The sequence below is a fragment of the Rattus rattus genome, chromosome 16, assembly GCF_011064425.1.
Source record: "Rattus rattus isolate New Zealand chromosome 16, Rrattus_CSIRO_v1, whole genome shotgun sequence".
Classification (NCBI taxonomy): Eukaryota; Metazoa; Chordata; class Mammalia; order Rodentia; family Muridae; genus Rattus; species Rattus rattus.
This window is the reverse complement of record NC_046169.1, coordinates 15,342,227-15,361,703: the sequence shown is the minus strand read 5'-3', so window position 1 is coordinate 15,361,703 and position 19,477 is coordinate 15,342,227. Positions and strand designations below refer to the sequence as shown.

Genomic DNA, 19,477 nt, shown 5'->3' with positions numbered 1-19,477 from the left:
TTCTTCAGAGGCTTGAAGTTCTTACTGTACAGATCTTTTACTTGCTTGGTTAAAGTCACACCGAGGTACTTTATATTTTTGGGGACTATTATGAAGGGTGTCGTTTCCCTAATTTCTTTCTCAGCTTGTTTCTCTTTTGTGTAGAGGAAGGGTACTGATTTATTTGAGTTAATTTTATACCCAGCCACTTTGCAGAAGTGTTTATCAGCTTTAGTAGTACTCTGGTGGAACTTTTGGGATCACTTAAGTATACTATCATATCATCTACAAATAGTGATATTTTGATTTCTTCCCTTCCAATTTGTATCCCTTTGACCTCCTTTTGCTGTCTGATCACTCTGGCTAGGACTTCGAGAACCATATTGAATAAGTAGGGAGAGAGTGGGCAGCCTTGTCTAGTCCCTGATTTTAGTGGGATTGCTTCACGTTTCTCTCCATTTAGTTTAATGTTAGAAACTTGTTTGCTGTATATGGCTTTTACTATGTTTAGGTGTGGGCCTTGTATTCCTCTTCTGTCCAGGACTTTTTTTCCTTTTTTTTTTTTTTCGGAGCTGGGGACCGAACCCAGGGCCTCACGCTTCCTAGGCAAGCGCTCTACCACTGAGCTAAATCCCCAACCCCTCTGTCCAGGACTTTTATCATGAAGGGGTGTTGAATTTTGTCAAATGCTTTCTCAGCATCTAATGAAATGATCATGTGGTTTTTATCTTTCAGTTTGTTTATATAGTGGATTACGTTGACGGTTTTCCACATATTAAACCTTTCCCTCATCCCTGGACTGAAGCCTACTTGATCGTGATGGATAATTGTTTTGATGTGCTCTTGGATTCGGTTTGCAAGAATTTTAATGAGTATCTTTACATCAATATTCATAAGGGAAATTGGTCTGAAGTTCTCCTTCTTTGTTGGGTCTTTGTGTGGTTTAGGTATAAGAGTAATTGTGGCTTCATAGAAGGAATTCGGTAGTGCTCCATTTGTTTCAATTTTGTGGAATAGTTTGGATACTATGAGGTCTTCTATGAAGGTCTGATAGAATTCTGCACTGAACCCGTCTGGACCTGGGCTCTTTTTGGTTGGGAGACCTTTAATGACTACTTCTATTTCCTTAGGAGTTATGGGGTTGTTTAAATGGCTTATGTGTTCCTGATTTAACTTCGGTACCTGGTATCTGTCTAGGAAATTGTCCATGTCCTGCAGATTTTCAAGTTTTGTTGAATATAGGCTTTTGTAGTAGGATCTGATAATTTTTTGAACTTCCTCTGATTTTGTAGTTATGTCTCCCTTTTCATTTCTGATTTTGTTAATTTGGACACACTCTCTGTGTCCTCTGCTTAATCTGGCTAAGGGTTTATCTATTTGTTGATTTTCTCAAAGAATCAACTTTTGGTTCTGTTGATTCTTTGTATAGTCCTTTTTGTTTCTACTTGGTTGATTTCAGCTCTGAGTTTGATTATTTCCTGCCTTCTACTCCTCCTGGTTGTATATGCTTCTTTTTGTTCTAGAGCTTTTAGGTGTGCTGTCAAGCTGCTGATATATGCTCTCTCCTGTTTCTTTCTGTGGCACTCAGAGCTTATGAGTTTACCTCTTATCACAGCCTTCACTGTGTCCCATAAGTTTGGGTATGCTGTATCTTCATTTTCATTAAATACTAAGAAGTGTATAATTTCTTTCTTTATTTCTTCCTTGACCAGGTTATCATTGAGTAGAGCATTGTTCAATTTCCATGTATATGTGGGCTTTCTTTCCTTATTGTTATTGAAGACCAGCTTTAGCCCATGGTGGTCTGATAGGATGCATGGGATTATTTCTTTCTGTATGTGTTGAGGCCTGTTTTATGACTGAATATATGGTCAATTTTGGACAAAGTACCATGAGGTGGTAAGAAGAAGGAATATCCTTTTGTTTTAGGAGAGAATGTTCTATAAATATCTGTTAAGTCCATTTGGTTCATAACTTCTGTTAGTCTATGTCTCTGTTTAATTTCTGTTTCCATGATGTGTCCATTGATGAGAGTGAGGTGTTGAAATCTCCTACTATTATTATGTGAGGTGCAATGTGTCCTTTGAACTTTTGTAAGGTTTCTTTTATGTATGTAGGTGCCCTTGTATTTGGAGCATAGGTATTTAGGATTGAGAGTTCATCTTGGTGGATTTTTCCTCTGATGAATAAGAATTGACCTTTCTTATCTTTTCTGATGACTTTTGATTGAAAACCGATTTTATTCGATATTAGAATGGCTACTCCAGCTTGCTTCTTCTGACCATTTGCTTGGACAGTTGTTTTCCAGCCTTTTGCTCTGAAGTAATGTCTGTCTTTGTCTCTGAGGTGTGTTTCCTGTAGGCAGCAAAATGCTGGATCCTCATTACGTATCCAGTTTGTTAATCTGTGTCTTTTTATTGGGGAATTGAGTCCATTGATGTTGAGAGATATTAAGGAATAGTGATTGTTGCTTCCTGTTATATTCGTATTTGGATGTGAGATTATGTTTGTGTGCTTGTCTTCTCTGTTTTATTGCAAAAGGATTAGTTTCTTGCTTTTTCTACGTGTAGCTTGCCTCTTTGTGTTGGTCTTTACCATTTATTGTCCTTTGTAGGGCTGGATTTTTAGAAAGATATTGTGTAAATTTGGTTTTGTCATGGAATATCTTGGTCTCTCCATCTATTTTATTTGATTGTTTTGCTGAATACAGTACCCTGGGCTGGTATTTGTGTTCTCTTAGGGTCTGTATGACATCTGTCCAGGAACTTCTGGTTTTCATAGTCTCTGGTGAGAAGTCTGGTGTAATTCTGATAGGTCTGCCTTTATATGTTACTTGACCTTTTCCCTTTATGCTTTTAATATTTTTCTTTGTTTTGTCCATTTGGTGTTTTGACTATTATGTGATGGGAGGAGTTTCTTTTCTGGTCCAATCTATTTGGAGTTCTGTAGGCTTCTTGTATATTTATGGGTATCTCTTTCTTCAGGTTTGTTTTCTTCTATGATTTTTTTTCAATTATTTTTTTTTTCAGAGCTTGGGACCGAACCCAGGGCCTTGCGCTTGCTAGGCAAGCGCTCTACCACTGAGCTAAATCCCCAACCCCTTCTTCTATGATTTTGTTGAAGATATTTACTGGTCCTTTCAGCCGGGAGTCTTCTCTCTCTTCTATACCTATTATCCTTAGGTTTGATCTTCTCATTGAGTCCTGGATTTCCTGTCGGTTTTGGGCCAGTAGCCTTTTCCATTTTCCATTATCTTTAACAGTTGTGTCGATAATTTCTATGGAATCTTCTGCTCATGAGATTCTCTCTTCTATCTCTTGTATTCTGTTGGTGATGCTTGTATTTACGGCTCCTTGTCTCTTCCTTTGGGTTTCTATATCCAGGGTTGTTTCCCTTTTTACTTTCTTTATTGCTTCTATTTCCTTTTTTAATTCCTTCAGCTGTTTGATTGTGTTTTCTTGTAATTCTTTCAGGGATTTTTGTGATTCCTCTCTATAGGCTTCTAATTTTTTTTATTATGTTTTCCTGCATTTCTCTAAGGGAGTTCTTTATGTCTTTCTTGAAGTCCTCCATCATCATGATCAAATGTGATTTAAAATCTAGATCTTGCTTTTCTGGTGTGTTTGGATATTCAGTGTTTGCTTTGGTGGTAGAATTGGGCTCCGATGATGCCATGTAGTCTTGGTTTCTGTTGCTTGGGTTCCTGTGCTTGTTTCTCACTGTCAGGTTGTCTCTAGTGTTATCTTTTTCTGCTATTTCTGACAGTGGCTAGATCGTCCTATAGGCCTGTGTGTCAGTAGTGCTGTAGACCTGTTTTCCTGTTTCCTTTCAGCCAGTTATGGGAACATATTATTCTGCTTTCAGGTGTGTAGTCTTTCCTGTCTACTGCTCTTCAGCTGTTCTTGTGGGCGTGTGTCCTGAGTCCACCAGGCAGGTCACTTGGACCACCTGCTGGTTGCTCCAAGAGGTTGGTCTTACCTCTGGTCTCTGGCCTGAAGTCGCTCCTTGGGGGACTGCATTTCAGCTCTCTGTGAGGGCAGTAACCAGAAGGGCCTGCCCCACCTTTTCTCGGGTCCCTGTTCACAGGGGGCCCAGAGAGCGCTAGGCATTTTCCTCTAGAGTCAGAAATGTGGGCAGAGTGTAGTCTTTTCTAGCTTCCCAGTCGTGTCTGCCCCTCTGAAGGTTTAGCTCTCCCTCCCCCGGGATATGGGTGCAGGGAGCTGTTTGACCTCGTCCCTTCAGATCCAGGCAGTGTCTGGACCGCAGGGGACCTGCAGCTTGAGTGCCCCTATCTTCCTGTTCCCAGAGGCCATATATAGTTTCCTTTTGGGTCAGGGATATGGGTAAGGGTGGGCATTACTGGTGGTCTCTCCTGTGATGGCAGGATTTTGCCATTTCATGGCTTGTAATGTATCAGGTGGATGATATCCATTAGAAATCCTTTTATTTCTTCTGGGTTATCCAGATTTTCTGAGTACAGTTTTTCCACTGCAATCCCCAATGAACTTTGGATTTCTTTGGTTTTGTCAGATTGCCTAAGGATTTCTCAATTTTATTTTATTTTATTTTATTTATTTATTTATTTATTTATTTATTTATTTATTTATTTAAGAATCAGTTCCTTTTTGTTGATTTTGTGTGCTCATTCGGGTAGATTTCAAGATTTTCGAAATTGAAGCAGCTTGGGACAAAAGGACCAAAGGTCGCTTTTTTCAATTTGACACAAACCTAGTTATATCCAGGAAGAGGGAATCAGAGTTAAGAAATTGTTTCCACCAGAATGGCCTGTAGGTACCTCAGTGGGGGAATATTCTTGATTAATGATAAATGTGGGAGGGCCCAGACCACAGTGGATAGTGTTACCTCTAGGAAGGTACTTTTGGGTTTGATAAGAAAGGAAGCTGAAAGACTGCCGAGAAAGCTCAGTGGTTAAGAGAGAATGCTGCTCTTCCAGAGGACTTGAGTTAGTTCCAGGAAAAGAAAAGAAAGAAAAAGAAGAAAGAAGGCTGACAAAGCCTCAGTGTGGAAGAAGGAAGCAATTTTCAGCCAAGGGGTCTGCTTCAGTTTCTGTCTTCAGATACGTACCTTGACTTTCTGTCCTAACTTTCCTCCATGATGGACCAACTCTTAAGTTGTAATACAAGTTGAACTTTCTCCCAAGTTGTTTTTGTTCACAGTGTTTTTTTTTTTCTCCACAACAACAGAGAGAAAACTAGGACAGAAATGCACTAGGAGAGTTACAGTCAATGGTTTCCCCTGAGTTTCTGATAACAAGCAATAACCTTTGTACTTCGTGAGAGTGATAACACTGGCCCCTTTTTGCTCAATGTTTCTTACCAAATGAATTCAGAGATCAAAGTGGGTACGTCCATGATCCTTTGCCAACTGCTAGGTTAGAGAGTACACTTGACTCAGAACTGTGGGTGTTTCCATTGGCTACAAGTTCAGCCCCACCTCCTTTCCCTGTTCTTAAGCACTACAGGGTGGTTTCCTTGAGTCACACACAGCTGGGCAGGGAAGGGAGCTCAGCACGTTCAGCCCTGCAAGGGGCAGTACACAAAATTGAGAGTAAAGCTTGGCGAGAGACTTGTTTAAAGAAAACAGCAATGGACTTGATCCCAAACTTTTCCATGGAAACCTGGCTGCTCCTGGCTACCAGCCTGGTGCTCCTCTACCTGTGAGTAAACTGCCCAGGCTCTTCTCCTCAGTGATCAGGATTTGGGGCTTGTGAATCAGATAATTCTTCCCTTTACTGGCTTGGAAAATCCAAAGATAAAATGAAGGGGGCATTGTTTGAGCCTGGGATGTGCAAAGACTTAAGATGTTGCTTTTGATCTTATGCAAATCCCTCTTCTTCTACTAAACTACACCTTTTGTTTATAGGAGGATGGTGTTGACCTCAATTAGACCTGGGTTATCCCCAAAATGAGTCTCAGATTTTCCCCCCAAATTAACCAGCCAGGGCTCAGTGTGCATATTATAAAAGGATAGTCATTGTGTTTGATGGCAGGTCTCTTCTGCATGGTCTCAGGATTGTGGGTATTGTGAGGACAGGAAGAGCTTTTGTGTTGTCTTAACCTCTGTTTTCTCTGATGCTGGAGATGTGGAGTGTTGCCCCATGTATACATGCCTAGATTCTGCTTCCTTGTCCCACTTCTAGGACCATTTATACAACGTCCCTAGTATATTACATTTGATCATTTTATTTTTGTGAGTGTTTGCCTGCATATATGCATGTATGTGCACTATCTGAGTGCTTGGTGCCCATGCATATCAGCAGAGGACATTGTATGCCTTCGAACTGGAGTTACACATGACTGTGAGCCACCATGTGGGCACTGGGAATTGAAACCTGGTCCTCTGAAGAGCAGGAAGTGCTCTTAACCACTGAGCCACCTCTCTAGCTCCCATAAATGATGAATCTTTAGAGCAAAGAAGACCTGACTTTGATTCTTTCCCTTCACCATTTTCTGTCAAATTCCCTACCAGCAGTAGAGGGAATTCTTCTTCCCCTGCTATGAAATCTACTGGCATCCACAAAGGGCAGAACTCTGAAACAGTTAGGATGTTAAATATTTTTCACTATGTTCCACTGGGAGCATCAGTGAATATGTTCATCTCAGGACTGCCTTTCAATAAACAGATTACTGTGTAATAGTACAAGTGAGGGGAGGAGAAAGGTTACTTTGAGTTCCAGAATTAACAGCATATGTGGCCACCCCACCCATTCTGTGACAGTGGTTCTCAACTTGTGAGGTCTTAATCCTTTGGGTCAACAGACCCTTTCACAGGAGTCACATATCTGACATCTTGCATATTAAATTTTTACGTCATGATTCACAACTGTAGCAACATTACAACTATGAAATAGCAATGAAATAATTAATGGTTGTAGATCATAACAACAGGACTAAAGGGTCACAACATTAGAAATGTTGAGAACCACTGTTCTAATCACCCCTACATGAGTGTGTGTGTGTGTGTGTGTGTGTGTGTGTGTGTGTGTGCACCTATGAATCTGTGGGTGGTAGATGCTCTCCCTTCACACATACATACATCATATTCGACTTCTTTTATCATTAGGCTTTAAGAAAAGGTACACACTCACAGTAATGTGAAAATGTAAAATTTAATTTTGGTTTTATTTTTAAAGGAATAGTAAGTATTTAACGTATTATGGTAATACCTTTTCCATCTTATGATATTTTATAATTAACTGAAATCTTTCATTTCTTTCTATTCAGCATTAGAATTTCTTTAAGATAATCCCAGGACCTTCTTTTAAAAGGTTAAAGTGGGTCTGTTGCTTTCAATATTTGTGACAGTTTTACAATAACTTCATCTGTTTATAATAGTGTCAGGAATATGAGCATAATACATAAACAGATACATGGCATGGATTGCATGCATGCTTTGAAATAAACTTGGTTATCAGGTTTTAAAAAATTCACCATTGTTGGATATACCTGTTTGTCAGGTCATTCAAATCCCTTAATAGAGGTGGGTAAGGAAGAGGATGAGTCAGTGATGAAATAGAATACCTTCAGGTATGAGTTGGCAGGAAGTGGAGAATACACATCTTCTCTCAGGAGAGACCTCTCAAAAACACTTGTGGGGTGTGGCTTCTACTGGAGATCACTAGAAGGACAGATGAATCGCATCCAATCAATTTCCTAAATAAAAGCAAGTGAAAGAGACGACAGAAAAGAATTCATATGACCACCACATTCAAGTTACAGGCACTTATTAATGATTAACTTTAGGATTTAGAGCACAAATGTTTTACTCGCCTATTAAGATAGCCTTTGTGGTCTTTGGGAGTCCCACAGAGAACTCAAGAGAAGTAAAGACCAAAAATAGTAATTGCTGTTGGAGATTTTATTGTTATTTGTTGGTTACACGTGGCCTCCTCTGCTTGAATTTTATAGTGCCTGTATCCACGATTGGTGAGTCTCTACAATAAGCAATCCCAACATACTAGCTTTCTCTTTTGCTTCATAGATATGGAACTCATTCACATGGAATTTTTAAAAAGTTGGGAATTCCTGGGCCCAAACCTTTGCCTTTCTTGGGGACGATTCTTGCTTACAGGAAGGTGAGTGGGTTTTCCTTGAGCTCCCTAGCTTGCTTCTTGTGGTTGCCGAGACTGGCTTAGTTCCATCAATAAAAAGACAAGCTCTTGAGTAGAAGCAGGTGGAATTTCAGAAACCATTATTTGGCTTCCCCCTGAAGCAAGATCAATTTCCTCAAGGCTTTGCTGCTGGTCTTTGGAAAATCTTGTTTGGCACAGTTGATCAGCTCAGCTCTCTGAAATGCCAACGCTTACGTTGAGGACTTGATGTTCAGATCTGTGACCTGTTAAAGGCAATATACTTTTATTCCATTCTCCCAATTTTCTCGTATGTGGACCCCTTTCATAATATACAGTAAGTCACTTGAGACTTTTATCATGTGTCTATATGTGCCTCATACTGATTTATTCACACTAGCAAGGGGGAAACTATGCTTTGGGAATTTTTACTCACATTTTTAAAATTTGTGACTAAAACTTAGCAGGAGATTTCTTTTTAAGTGTCAAAAATGACAACTCGAAGCAAGTGTCTAATTTCCAGTTATGTGTACAGGAGAAATATTACTCTTTGCTGCATTGCGTGTAGAGGTGGCATCTCCCTATCTTTCCGTGTTGAGAGTGAGCCACGAAGGCAAATTCTTTTTTATTAACTTTTAAAAATATTCTTAACATGTATAGCCTGCATACATGTTTTGTATATGAGTACCTGGTGCCCAAAGGTGTCCCTCTGGAACTGGAATCACAGAGAGCTGCCATGTAGGTACTAGGATTTGAACCCTGGTCCCCTGGAATAGGAGGCGGTGCTCTTCAACCCTGAGCCCACTTTCTATCCTCCTTCTTGTCATTCTTATTCACTGGCCCTCTCACTCAGCAACTTACCTGAGACTAAATGCTCTATGAAAAGAGGCCAGTGGTTTCTTCAGTGTCTTAATGCTATTTATTAGTCTTCTAGGGATAGGTCATGAGATAAATGAAAAAGCGGCTGAATATGGAGTTACATGGATTTTATTGGTTTTCCCTCGGCTTCTGTTCCACCCTGTGCCTATGGAAGGAACAATTCAGAGAGTTGGAGGGTTTTAAGGACAATGTGTAAAGAAGTAAGAGCTTTGGAGAGAGACAGGGTGCTAGCTATTATTCATAGTGAAGAGTAAGTGGCCGAGAACGTGCAACGCAGTTAGCGATTATCCAAAACAAGGGTGAGGGTTTTGTGCATGTGCTGTGTTGGGAGGAAATTCAGGAAACTTTAATAACTCCATTTCAAATGCCTCTAGAACTTAACCTCCCTTCTACTCAAACACTTATGAATAAGAATGTCTCACTGCCACTGAGGGATAGTAAGCCTGATTTTGTAAAAGTCAAACCATCTATACCCCAATCAGAGATAAGAACACTATATTTAAACTATTCATGGATTTTCATTTTCTTTACCTTTCTAGGGCTTCTGGGAATTTGACAAATACTGCCATAAAAAATATGGGAAAATATGGGGGTAAGTATTATAGCAAATTCTGCTGAGTAGATTTGAAACATTTACAAAAGTCCACAGGATGTTGAGTGGAAGTGATGTATTATAAAGATTCATGGAAGCTTTTCCTGTCAAAGTCCCCATATAACTTCCAGTGTCATGATTCATATGTGGAATTTGGTTAAAAAAGTTGTATATTTTGATTTTCTCAGGACTTGATGAGTCAGGAATGGTTCATCTGAGTTTTAGTTCAGTATCTGGATATTCTACTCTTCCAATGTTCTACTCTGTGTGCCTCTCTAATAACATATAATGATTCACCTGAAACCTCTAAAGATGTGTATCTCTCTGTATCTCATATTTAGTTATTTTTACTTTAGAGAAAAATTTATTTACAATTTGAATCTAGTTTATGCTTCCAAGAAAGACTGTGAGCAATCACAAAACATTGAAAACACATCTAGGTTTTAAGAATCCATCTTCTTAAAGACTTTTTTCACTTATTCAAAATCTTCATGATGGGAAGGCTGCTCAATAGAAATATGTATGATATGTATGATTATGTTCTCTGCTGATTCTTGCTGTCTTATTTGGAGTCAGACGTCCTATCTAACACAAGACAGTCTTGCTAGATCTTAGCTGCTTAAATATATTCTGGGGGTGGGGGAAGATAATCTTTCTATATAGTTGAAGCTGGCCTTGAACTCCTAATCTTTCTGCCTCTACTCCTTGAATGCTGGACTTTTAATAGGCAAGCATACACCATCATGTTCAGCTCATGATACTGACTTTAAAATTTTATTTATTTTTATTTTATGTGTATGAGTATTTTACCTGCATGCATATACATTCACACACACATTGCCATAGAGGCCAAGTGTCAGATCCATTGGAGCTGGAGTGACAGACAGTTGTGAACCACCATGTGGGCTCTGGGAATCAAACCCAGTACCTCTGGAAGCACAACCATGATCTTAACCATTGAGTCATCTCCTCAGCCCCTTCATGATACAGATTTTTTTACAGTAAGTGTGGGATATGGTCACAGCACCATGTTCCCTGTAGACTAATGAAGTTTTTGATCTTGGAACTTGGCTAGCACTTCTTTGCTTCATCCATCTTATCTAGTTTGGTGGCTGTATATGTATGGGCCACATGTGGGGCAGGCTCTGAATGGGTGTTCCTTCTGCCTCTGTTCTAAACTTTGCCTCCCTATTTCCTCCCAAGGGTATTCTTGTTCCCCTTTTAAAGGAGTGAAGCATTCCCATTTTGGTCATCCTTCTTGAGTTTCATGTGTTCTGTGCATCTAGGGTAATTTGAGCATTTGGGCTAATATCCACTTATCAATGAGTGCATACCATGTGTGTTTTTCTGTGATTGGGTTACCTCACTCAGGATGATATTTTCCAGTTCCATCCATTTGCCTATGAATTTCATAAAGTCATTGTTTTTGATAGTGGAACAGTATTAATTATTAATAGGAGACATTTAAGCTGTGCTATGTGACTACCTTCTTCTATTTTCTTTGCCTATCCTTCTAGAGAAACCGTTGTTCATACTTCACCAACGGGTTCTAATGAAATCTAATGAATTATTCCATTTCAGGACCACTGGAGGTTGGTTGAGAACATTGCAAGAGGTGCCAGCATTGTGCGCCGTGTTACACACAAGTGAGGAGGCGTAGCCTCTTCATACCTCTTTAACTTCTCTCACACATCGTCAGACAACTAAGGGCTGGCCACAGGGTCTGCTGAGTAAACGCAGCCCATAAAGACCTTGTGATCCTGCTCAGAGCACACTAACACTGGATACCCCCATGGCTTATCCATTTGCACTTAAATTTCTCACCTTCGGTTTTCCATTGAATCAATATCCTTTCCGGTGATGTAATATTTTGATCACACAAGGTTATGAAAATCAGTGTGTATAGGCAATATTCATGTATGCACCATCCACACTTAACAAATGTTCAAATTTAGTGCTAATTATCATCTCTTTGTAGAGCTATTTTGCGTTTGCCTCTTCCCAGCATAGGCTATATTATACTTCATTTCACGAGATGCCAGTGATCTAGGTGTTCACGCTGCCGTGTAACTAGGCATATTGTTGTGTAACTAAGGTGTGTATTATGTAACGTCTGGATCAGATTCTGTATTTCTGGGCATGCCTCCAGCTATAAAATCCACCTGGCTGGGTTTAATCCTCTCTGCTTTGCCAATGCAGGTTGTATGATGGTCGGCAGCCTGTGCTAGCGATCACGGATCCAGACATAATCAAAACAGTGCTGGTGAAGGAATGTTACTCTACCTTCACAAACCGACGGGTAGGCATCTATGTAAAATACCTTCATCTCTGTTTGTTTATGTATTAGAGCCTTTTTGATGTGTGTTTACGTGCATGTGGTGTATGTGCACATGCAGACACACATACCTACACACATACAGGCCAGAGGAGAACGTTGACTGCCCTACTCTATCATTCTCTATATTGCCTTGAGACAGGGTCTGGACCTGGAGCTAAGATGTTAGTCAGCAAGTACTACCATTTTTCCTGTTTCTGCTCCTCAGAGAGCTGGGGTTACAGGTGCTCAGAGCCACATCAGCTTTCTTAAGGATGTGTTTTATATTAGAACTCAGGTCCTTATGTTTATACAGCAAGTATTCTTTCTTATTGAGCCGTCCTTTCAGAGCTTTCTTTTGCTATCGAATAATTATAATTTTGTAGGGCATTGGCCCAAATGTACTACAAGCACCCATGGATCTTCATCTTCTTTGTCTCAATGGTGATGTTTTACATAACTAAATTTAGTATGTTTCTATGACAGAAAATGTACCTAGCCCATATAGTTTATTCAGTATTAATTTTACATGCATGGATTTGGTAGTATGTGCATATAGGTGTGCAACTCCATGCATAGTTATGCAACTATGTAAACCACAAAATTGTTCCTTCGCCACAGTCTATTTGAATGTGTGTAGGTGCTCAAAGAGGACAGAAGAGGGTGCAGGATCCCTTAGAGCTGTAGCTACTGGTGTTATGAGCTGAGGACCAAACTTCATTCTTCTGCAAGAAGAGAAAGTCTTCTTAATTGCTGAGCATTGTCTTCAATTCTTATAATGTCTTGTTATATGTATATAGTAAAAATCTATTATCAATACTGATAGGTGATACTAGTGTTTCTGAATTTGTCCTCCTTTAACACGATGATTTCCAGTTCCATCTGTTTTCCTGCAAATGATGTAATGATATAATTTTGTTTTTCTTTATGGCTGAAACAACCCCCTGTAGTGTGTGTGTGTGTGTGTGTGTGTGTGTGTGTGTGTGTGTGAGAGAGAGAGAGAGAGAGAGAGAGTGTGTATGTGTGTATCACACATGTTTTTAGTATTTAAATACTTGTGTTTGTGAGACTTACATATATGTCTGTCCATGTGTGTGCCTGTGTAAACCTGAGGGGACCAGAGGAGGATGTTAGATATCCGACTCTTACTCTGCTGTTTGGCTAGTCTGGAGGGCCAGTGAGCTATTGGTATCTGCCCATCTCTGCTCCCCAACAGGGACTTATTGGTACCTATGGCCATGTTCCAAAATGTGGCTATTGAAGATTCAAACCCAGGTTCTCACGTTTGGGTCTTACCTTGTGAGCCACCTCCCCAGTAGAAGGATTTGATCTGAGAATGCTTTGTGTTTCTTCATTCCTTCAAATTTCCGTTGACTTATCTTTTTTTTTTTTTTTTTTTTTTTTTGAGCTGGGGACCAAACTCAGGGCCTTTTGCTTGCTAGGCAAGCGCTCTACCACTGCCGTTGACTTATGAGCATTTTTATTGCTTTTGTCAAATTCATACCTAAAATATTTAGTTTTCTTTGGTGTGATTGTGAAAGTCATTGCGCATTTAATGTGGTTTTGTATATTTTTCACGTACTTTACTAGTATGCCTGAATTTTTTGTGAATCGACTCATTTGTAAATTCCAGATGTTTGCTTGTTCACGGTACTTTATGAATTCTCTAACTTGACATTATTTTAATAAAAATAAGGAGTGTTTTTCTTTCTGATCTATATACATTTTATTTTATCTTTCTTAGCTTATTGTGCTAGCTGGGGCCTCTAATACAATGTTGAACTTTACTTTAAAGCATATAAACTTTAATCTTCCACACAATTCGACACAATTTTTTATTTTATTAAAGATTTTTAAAAATTTATCTATAAATCTACCCATTGCCCCCTTCATGGTCCCCCCTCCCACAGTTCCTCATCCCATTCCTCCTACCCTTTCCTTGAGAGGATGATCCCCCACTACAAGGCCTCCCCCTCCCTGGGACCTCCAGCCTTTCAAGGATTAAGCACATCTTCTTCCACTGAGGCCAGACCAGGCAGTCTTCTGCTATGTATGCGTCCAGGGCCTCAGACCAGCTTGTGTATGCTGCTCGGTTGGGGCTCAGTGTCTGGGAGCTCCCGAGGGTCTGGGTTAGTTGAGTCTGCTGGTCTTCTTATGGGATTGTCCTCCTCCTCAGTTTCTTCCATTCTTCCTCTAATTCAACCATAAGGGTCCCCGACTTTAGTCCAATGGTTGGGTATAAGTCTCCACATCTGTCTCCGTCAGCTGCTGGTTGGACCTCTCAGAGGACATCCCTACTAGGCTCCTGTCATCAAGGATGTACTAGGCTAGTACATCACAGCATCAATAATAGTGTCAGGCCTTGAGGTCTCCCCGTGAGGTGGATCCCCAGTTCGGTGGGTAACTGGACCGCCTTTCCCTCCGTCTCTTCTCCATTTTTGTCCCTGTAGTTCTTTCATACAGTAACAATTCTGGGTCAGAGTTTGTGACTGTGGGTTGGTAACACCATCCCTCTTATTTTGCCCCTGTCTTTCTACTGGTGGTGGACTCTTCGAGATTCCTCTCCCCACCATTGAGCATTTCATCTAAGGTCCCTCCCTTTGAGTCGTGAGAGTCTCTCACCTCCCAGGTCCCTGGTACTTTCTAGAAGGTCTCCCTACCTCCTCCCTTCTGAGGCTGTATATTTCCATTCATTCTGCTGTCCCTCTGGGCTTCTCTCCTGCCCCCCTCCATACCTGATCATGTTTCCCTTTTACCGTCCCACCCCCTTCTTCCACCAAGATACCTCCCTCCCTTCCCCTTGCATGATCTTTCCCCTTCTTAGTGGGATTGAAGCATCCTTACTTGGCCTTTTTGCTTTTTAAATTCTTTTTTTTTCTTTTCTTTTTTTTTTCGGAGCTGGGGACCAAACCCAGAGCCTTGCACTTGCTAGGCAGGCGCTCTACCACTGAGCTAAATCCCCAACCCCTGCTTTTTAAATTCTTAATTTCTGTGTATTGTATCCTAGGTATTCTGTACTTTTTGGCTAATATCCACTTATAAGTGAGTACATACCATGTACGTCCTTTTGGGTCTGGGCTACCTCACCCAGGATGATATTTTCTAGTTCCATACATTTGCCTACAAAATTCATGATGTCTTTGCTTTAAATAGTTGAATAGTATTCCATTGTGTAAATGAACTACATTTTCTGTATCCATTCTTCCATTGTGGGACATCTGGGTTGTTTTCAGCTTTTGGCTATTACAAGTAAGGTCACTATGACCATTAAGGAGCATGTGTCCATCTGGTATGGTGGGGCATGTTTTAGGTATGTACCCATGAGTTGTATAGCTGGGTCTTCAGGTAGGTCTATTTACAATTTTCTGAGGAACTGCCAGATTGATTTCCAGAGTGGTCATACCAGTTCTCCACATCCTCGCCAAAATGTGCTGTCACTTGAGTTTTCGATCTTAGTCATTCTGATTGGTGCAACGTGGAATCTCAAGGTGGAACCTCAGGGTCGTTTTGATTTGCATGTACCTCCCTGATGACTAAGGACTTCGAACAATTTTAACTTCTGCTCCTAAGTTTTCGTAACTTTCTGTGCAACACACACACGCACACACACACACACACACACACACACTTTAAATTTTTCATTGAAAAATGTATTCTATTTCAATAGTATTGAACATACTAGCGGAGTTAGGCATTATATTGAAATGCATGCATATTGATACATTGATCAACTCAAGCCAACTTTTATCAAACCTCCACAACTGAAACCACCCCCTTTATCTCCAGCCTTCTAGGGAGTGAGACATTTGAAACATACATTTTTTTATCTGGGCCATTCAATGACATTATAATTCTAAATAATTTGTAAGTCATGCCTGTCAATATATATATTTTTCCACAACTGTAGAGTTCTCCAAACCTATATATGGCAACATCTCTTTTTCTTTGAATTCTAGAACTTTGGTCCAGTGGGTATTTTGAAAAAAGCCATCTCCATCTCTGAGAATGAAGAATGGAAGAGAATTCGAGCCCTGCTGTCTCCAACCTTCACCAGCGGGAAGCTCAAGGAGGTAATGAAGTAGTAAGCTTTTCATTGGAAACATGACGAACAGATCTGGAGGAGAATGGAGGATCACAGCCCTTTTCCAGTCCTAGTCCTCTGAGACAAAACCTTCTAACAGTGGTCTTTTGTGTTGATGCGACTTGCTGATTCATCCTTGGGAAGGCTGTGTCCACTGGGAATCGAGTCCCTCATTTGCTGTACATGGATTTTGTTTTGTGTGCAGATGTTCCCCATCATTAACCAGTATACAGATGTGTTGGTGAGAAACATGAGGCAGGGATCGGAGGAAGGCAAGCCCACCAGCATGAAAGAGTGAGTACTAACACAGTCGTTGGGTGCTTGGTTGTTAAATTACTTTCCTGTTGCTGTGACAAAATAACAAAAGCAACTGAAGGAAGAAATATTTCGTTTTGGCTACAGTTCCAGGGAGATACAGTGCATCATGACAGGAAGACTTGCAGCAGGAGCGGGAGGCTATCCGATCACACCGTATCTAGTCAGAAAGAAGAAAGGAAGGCCAGGCTATATCAAAACCTGTCGAAAGGGACCTGCTTCCAATGAGTCTCTACCTCCAAAAGTTGCCACACTTTCCCCAGACAGTGGCACTAGCTTGGGACTAAGGGTTCACACACACAGTCCTCTGCACATTCAAATCATATCAGTCGTGATAGAAGACTGGGGAGCTGAAGTTCCCATTGTTAAGTTGTTAATTGCAGTCACGCCAGGACTAGTCAAAAGTGGGTGGTATGCTGTTACCACTGATTACAACAGCTCAGACTAGGAATGGAGTTGAGACCAGAGGAAATTGGAGACATCTTTGCAGTAGCATAAGGACTGTAATAGGCCACCCTTGAAAGGAATGTCTCCTATGAGAAAGTAGGGTGCCTGATAGAGAATGAGTCTCACCTCTGTATTCAGGATTCATTCTTAACTTGTCTATTCCATTACCATTGTTGAAATTCTAGAAAAAAAGATTGTTTAGAAAGAAGGAACATAATCTAAACAGTTGTTAGTGTAGATTCAAGAGAAAAGAGTGAAGAAAGTACTTGGCACATATTAGGATGCTGTGTGTATACCAGGAAAGTTAAAACATCAAACAACTTATATTCTGTCATAGACCTTTTGAGACTATCAGTGAAATAGTAAATACTTCTGTGGGCTGGAAAGATAGTTCTGTGGGTTAGGGCCAGCTGAATTGGATCTCTGGGAGTGGGAGAGAATTGACATCTACAATGAAGAACAAAATAAAATGAGTACACACATGCTTAGAATTTAGCCTATCTTTCCCATACTTACACACTGCAGAACCAAACCCAGGGAATGCTACCACCCATAGTGGTGGATCATGTCTTTCCACATCAATTAACACATCAGTGTAACTCCTCACTGGCCTGTCCACCTTGGTAGAAACAATTTCTCTTTGAGACTTTTTCCCCAGGTGATTCTAGATTATGTCATTTTGATAATTAAAGCTAACAGTCATAGATAGAATCCCACAGCACAAAGACAGGCACAACACTGTCATCTGACAAACATCTCACAAATGAGTGTGACAGAAGCAAGGGCATGGTAGACAGTTTCTTTATGATGTTGTGACTGTCTTGTCTGGACATAATGAATTTATTCCTGCTTCATACTGTACGAAACTTAGCTGGACTAAGAAGATGCTTAATTGTTACTTTCTATCTCTCTTCAGCATCTTTGGGGCCTACAGCATGGATGTGATCACAGCCACCTCATTTGGAGTGAATGTTGATTCCCTTAACAACCCACAGGATCCTTTTGTGGAAAAAATCAAGAAGCTCTTAAAATTTGATGTCTTTGATCCATTGTTCCTCTCAGTGAGTACGTAACCTCATGTTTCATTCTGCCTTTTTAAGCAACAGTGTAGTGAAAGATAATCCACATACGTTGTGAGTAGCCCACTTAAACAGGCCAGTATTTGGTTTTAAGTATATTTACAGTATTTTCCCGTCATTACTGTTGTCAGCTGTGGAACATCTTTGTCATCCTAGAAACTCTGTACTTTTTAATGACCAATTCCTTACCTCCCTCATGCATAAGCAGTAAGTCTACTTCCTAACTGTATAGATTTGCATATTCTTAACACTTTATATGAAAAAGATGTACAAGCTCTCCCCTTTTGTGTCTGTCTTCCAAATTAGTATGATTTGAAAATTAGTGCATCTGGAAATGTGCATTAGTACTTATTTTTTTTCCTATGGCAGAATCTCATTTCATTGTAAGGACAAAACATGTTCTATTTATTTGTGACATTTCTATATTTGGAATGTTTTGACTTTTTGGCTGTTGGGAACAGTGCTGCTATGAATACTCATACAAGCACAAGTTTGGGTCTGAACATGTTTTAAGTTGTTTTGGATGTATACTTGAGAAGTGCTGAGTTGTACAGTAATGTCTAATACAGAGTGCTGAAGGAACTGTTTTGTCACAAAGGGTGTTGTCTATTCTCAAAAATTGTTTGCATCTATTCATTTATTTTGTTCATTTTTCATTTTTTCCTCCATCTTTATTAAATTGGGTATTTCTTATTTACATTTCAATTGTTATTCCCTTTCCCGGTTTCCAGGCCAACATCCCCTTAACCCCTCCCCCTCCCTTTCTATATGGGTGTTCCCCTCCCCATCCTCTCCCATTACCGCCCTCCCCCCAACAATCACATTCAGTGGGGGTTCAGTCTTGGCAGAACCAAGGGCTTCCCCTTCCACTGGTGCTCTTACTAGGCTATTCATTGCTACCTATGAGGTCAGAGTCCAGGGTCAGTCCATGTATAGTCTTTGGGTAGTGGCTTAGTCCCTGGAAGTTCAGTGGTTTGCTGCTGGCATTTGCCTATGTATTTGTCGTATTCTGGCTGTGTCTCTCAGGATCATTTTTCATTTTCATTTGCACTGATATGCTCAGTTGTATAGCAGAGCATCTTTGAGGTAAATCCTACCTAATTAGAGTAAGATAGCTTTTATACTCACTTGGTTCAGTATACTTATACTGTGTTGAAAATCTTCTCTTGCCATATTTACAAGCGTTCTTTATTTGTAGTTTTCATGTGAGACTTCTGTCTGGTCGTAATACCAGGGCACAACTTTTCTCGTGGAGAATTTTGGAGATGCTTTCATTCATGTCTTTCTATAATTTGGAAGTGTTTGGGAAGAAATGGCATATGCTTTTTTTAGGCATTTGGTGAAATTCAGCATTGAAACCTTCTGGTCTTAGGTTTTTCTTGTGGACAGCATGTTTTTTTTAAACCAGGGATACTTTTAAATCTGTACATAAGACAAGGTAGTAGGAGGTAAAGATTCAAAATGACCTAGGAACACATTTATAAGATAATCTTCTTTTATCATAGTTCTCCATTTACTCTAGACTGTGAGAGATGTTATGAGTCTCTGGGTATTTGCTCTTCAACATATACTCTCTCATGCCACAGGTCCATTATGCATGGCATGCATTTCTTTTTGAGTCAGCTTCTATGGTTTGTGAACTTCTAGGAATCCATTCATTTTAGCTAAGTTACATAATTGAGGCCATTGTTCCAGCCCTCCA

At 40.2% G+C, this 19,477-nt stretch overlaps 1 protein-coding gene across 1 annotated transcript in view; it reads left to right on the top strand.

Annotated features, from left to right (window-relative positions):
- The first annotated feature begins 5,479 nt into the window (after nucleotides 1-5,479).
- The window catches only part of LOC116885150 (cytochrome P450 3A9), a 31,412-nt gene continuing 17,414 nt past the window's right edge, over nucleotides 5,480-19,477 (top strand). Inside the window, exons 1-7 of the mRNA XM_032886357.1 lie at nucleotides 5,480-5,656; nucleotides 7,981-8,074; nucleotides 9,487-9,539; nucleotides 11,739-11,838; nucleotides 15,810-15,923; nucleotides 16,140-16,228; nucleotides 17,613-17,761. Of these exons, the coding sequence (XP_032742248.1) occupies nucleotides 5,586-5,656; nucleotides 7,981-8,074; nucleotides 9,487-9,539; nucleotides 11,739-11,838; nucleotides 15,810-15,923; nucleotides 16,140-16,228; nucleotides 17,613-17,761 (670 nt within the window). The 5' untranslated portion in view covers nucleotides 5,480-5,585. The remainder of the gene's footprint in view (nucleotides 5,657-7,980; nucleotides 8,075-9,486; nucleotides 9,540-11,738; nucleotides 11,839-15,809; nucleotides 15,924-16,139; nucleotides 16,229-17,612; nucleotides 17,762-19,477) is intronic.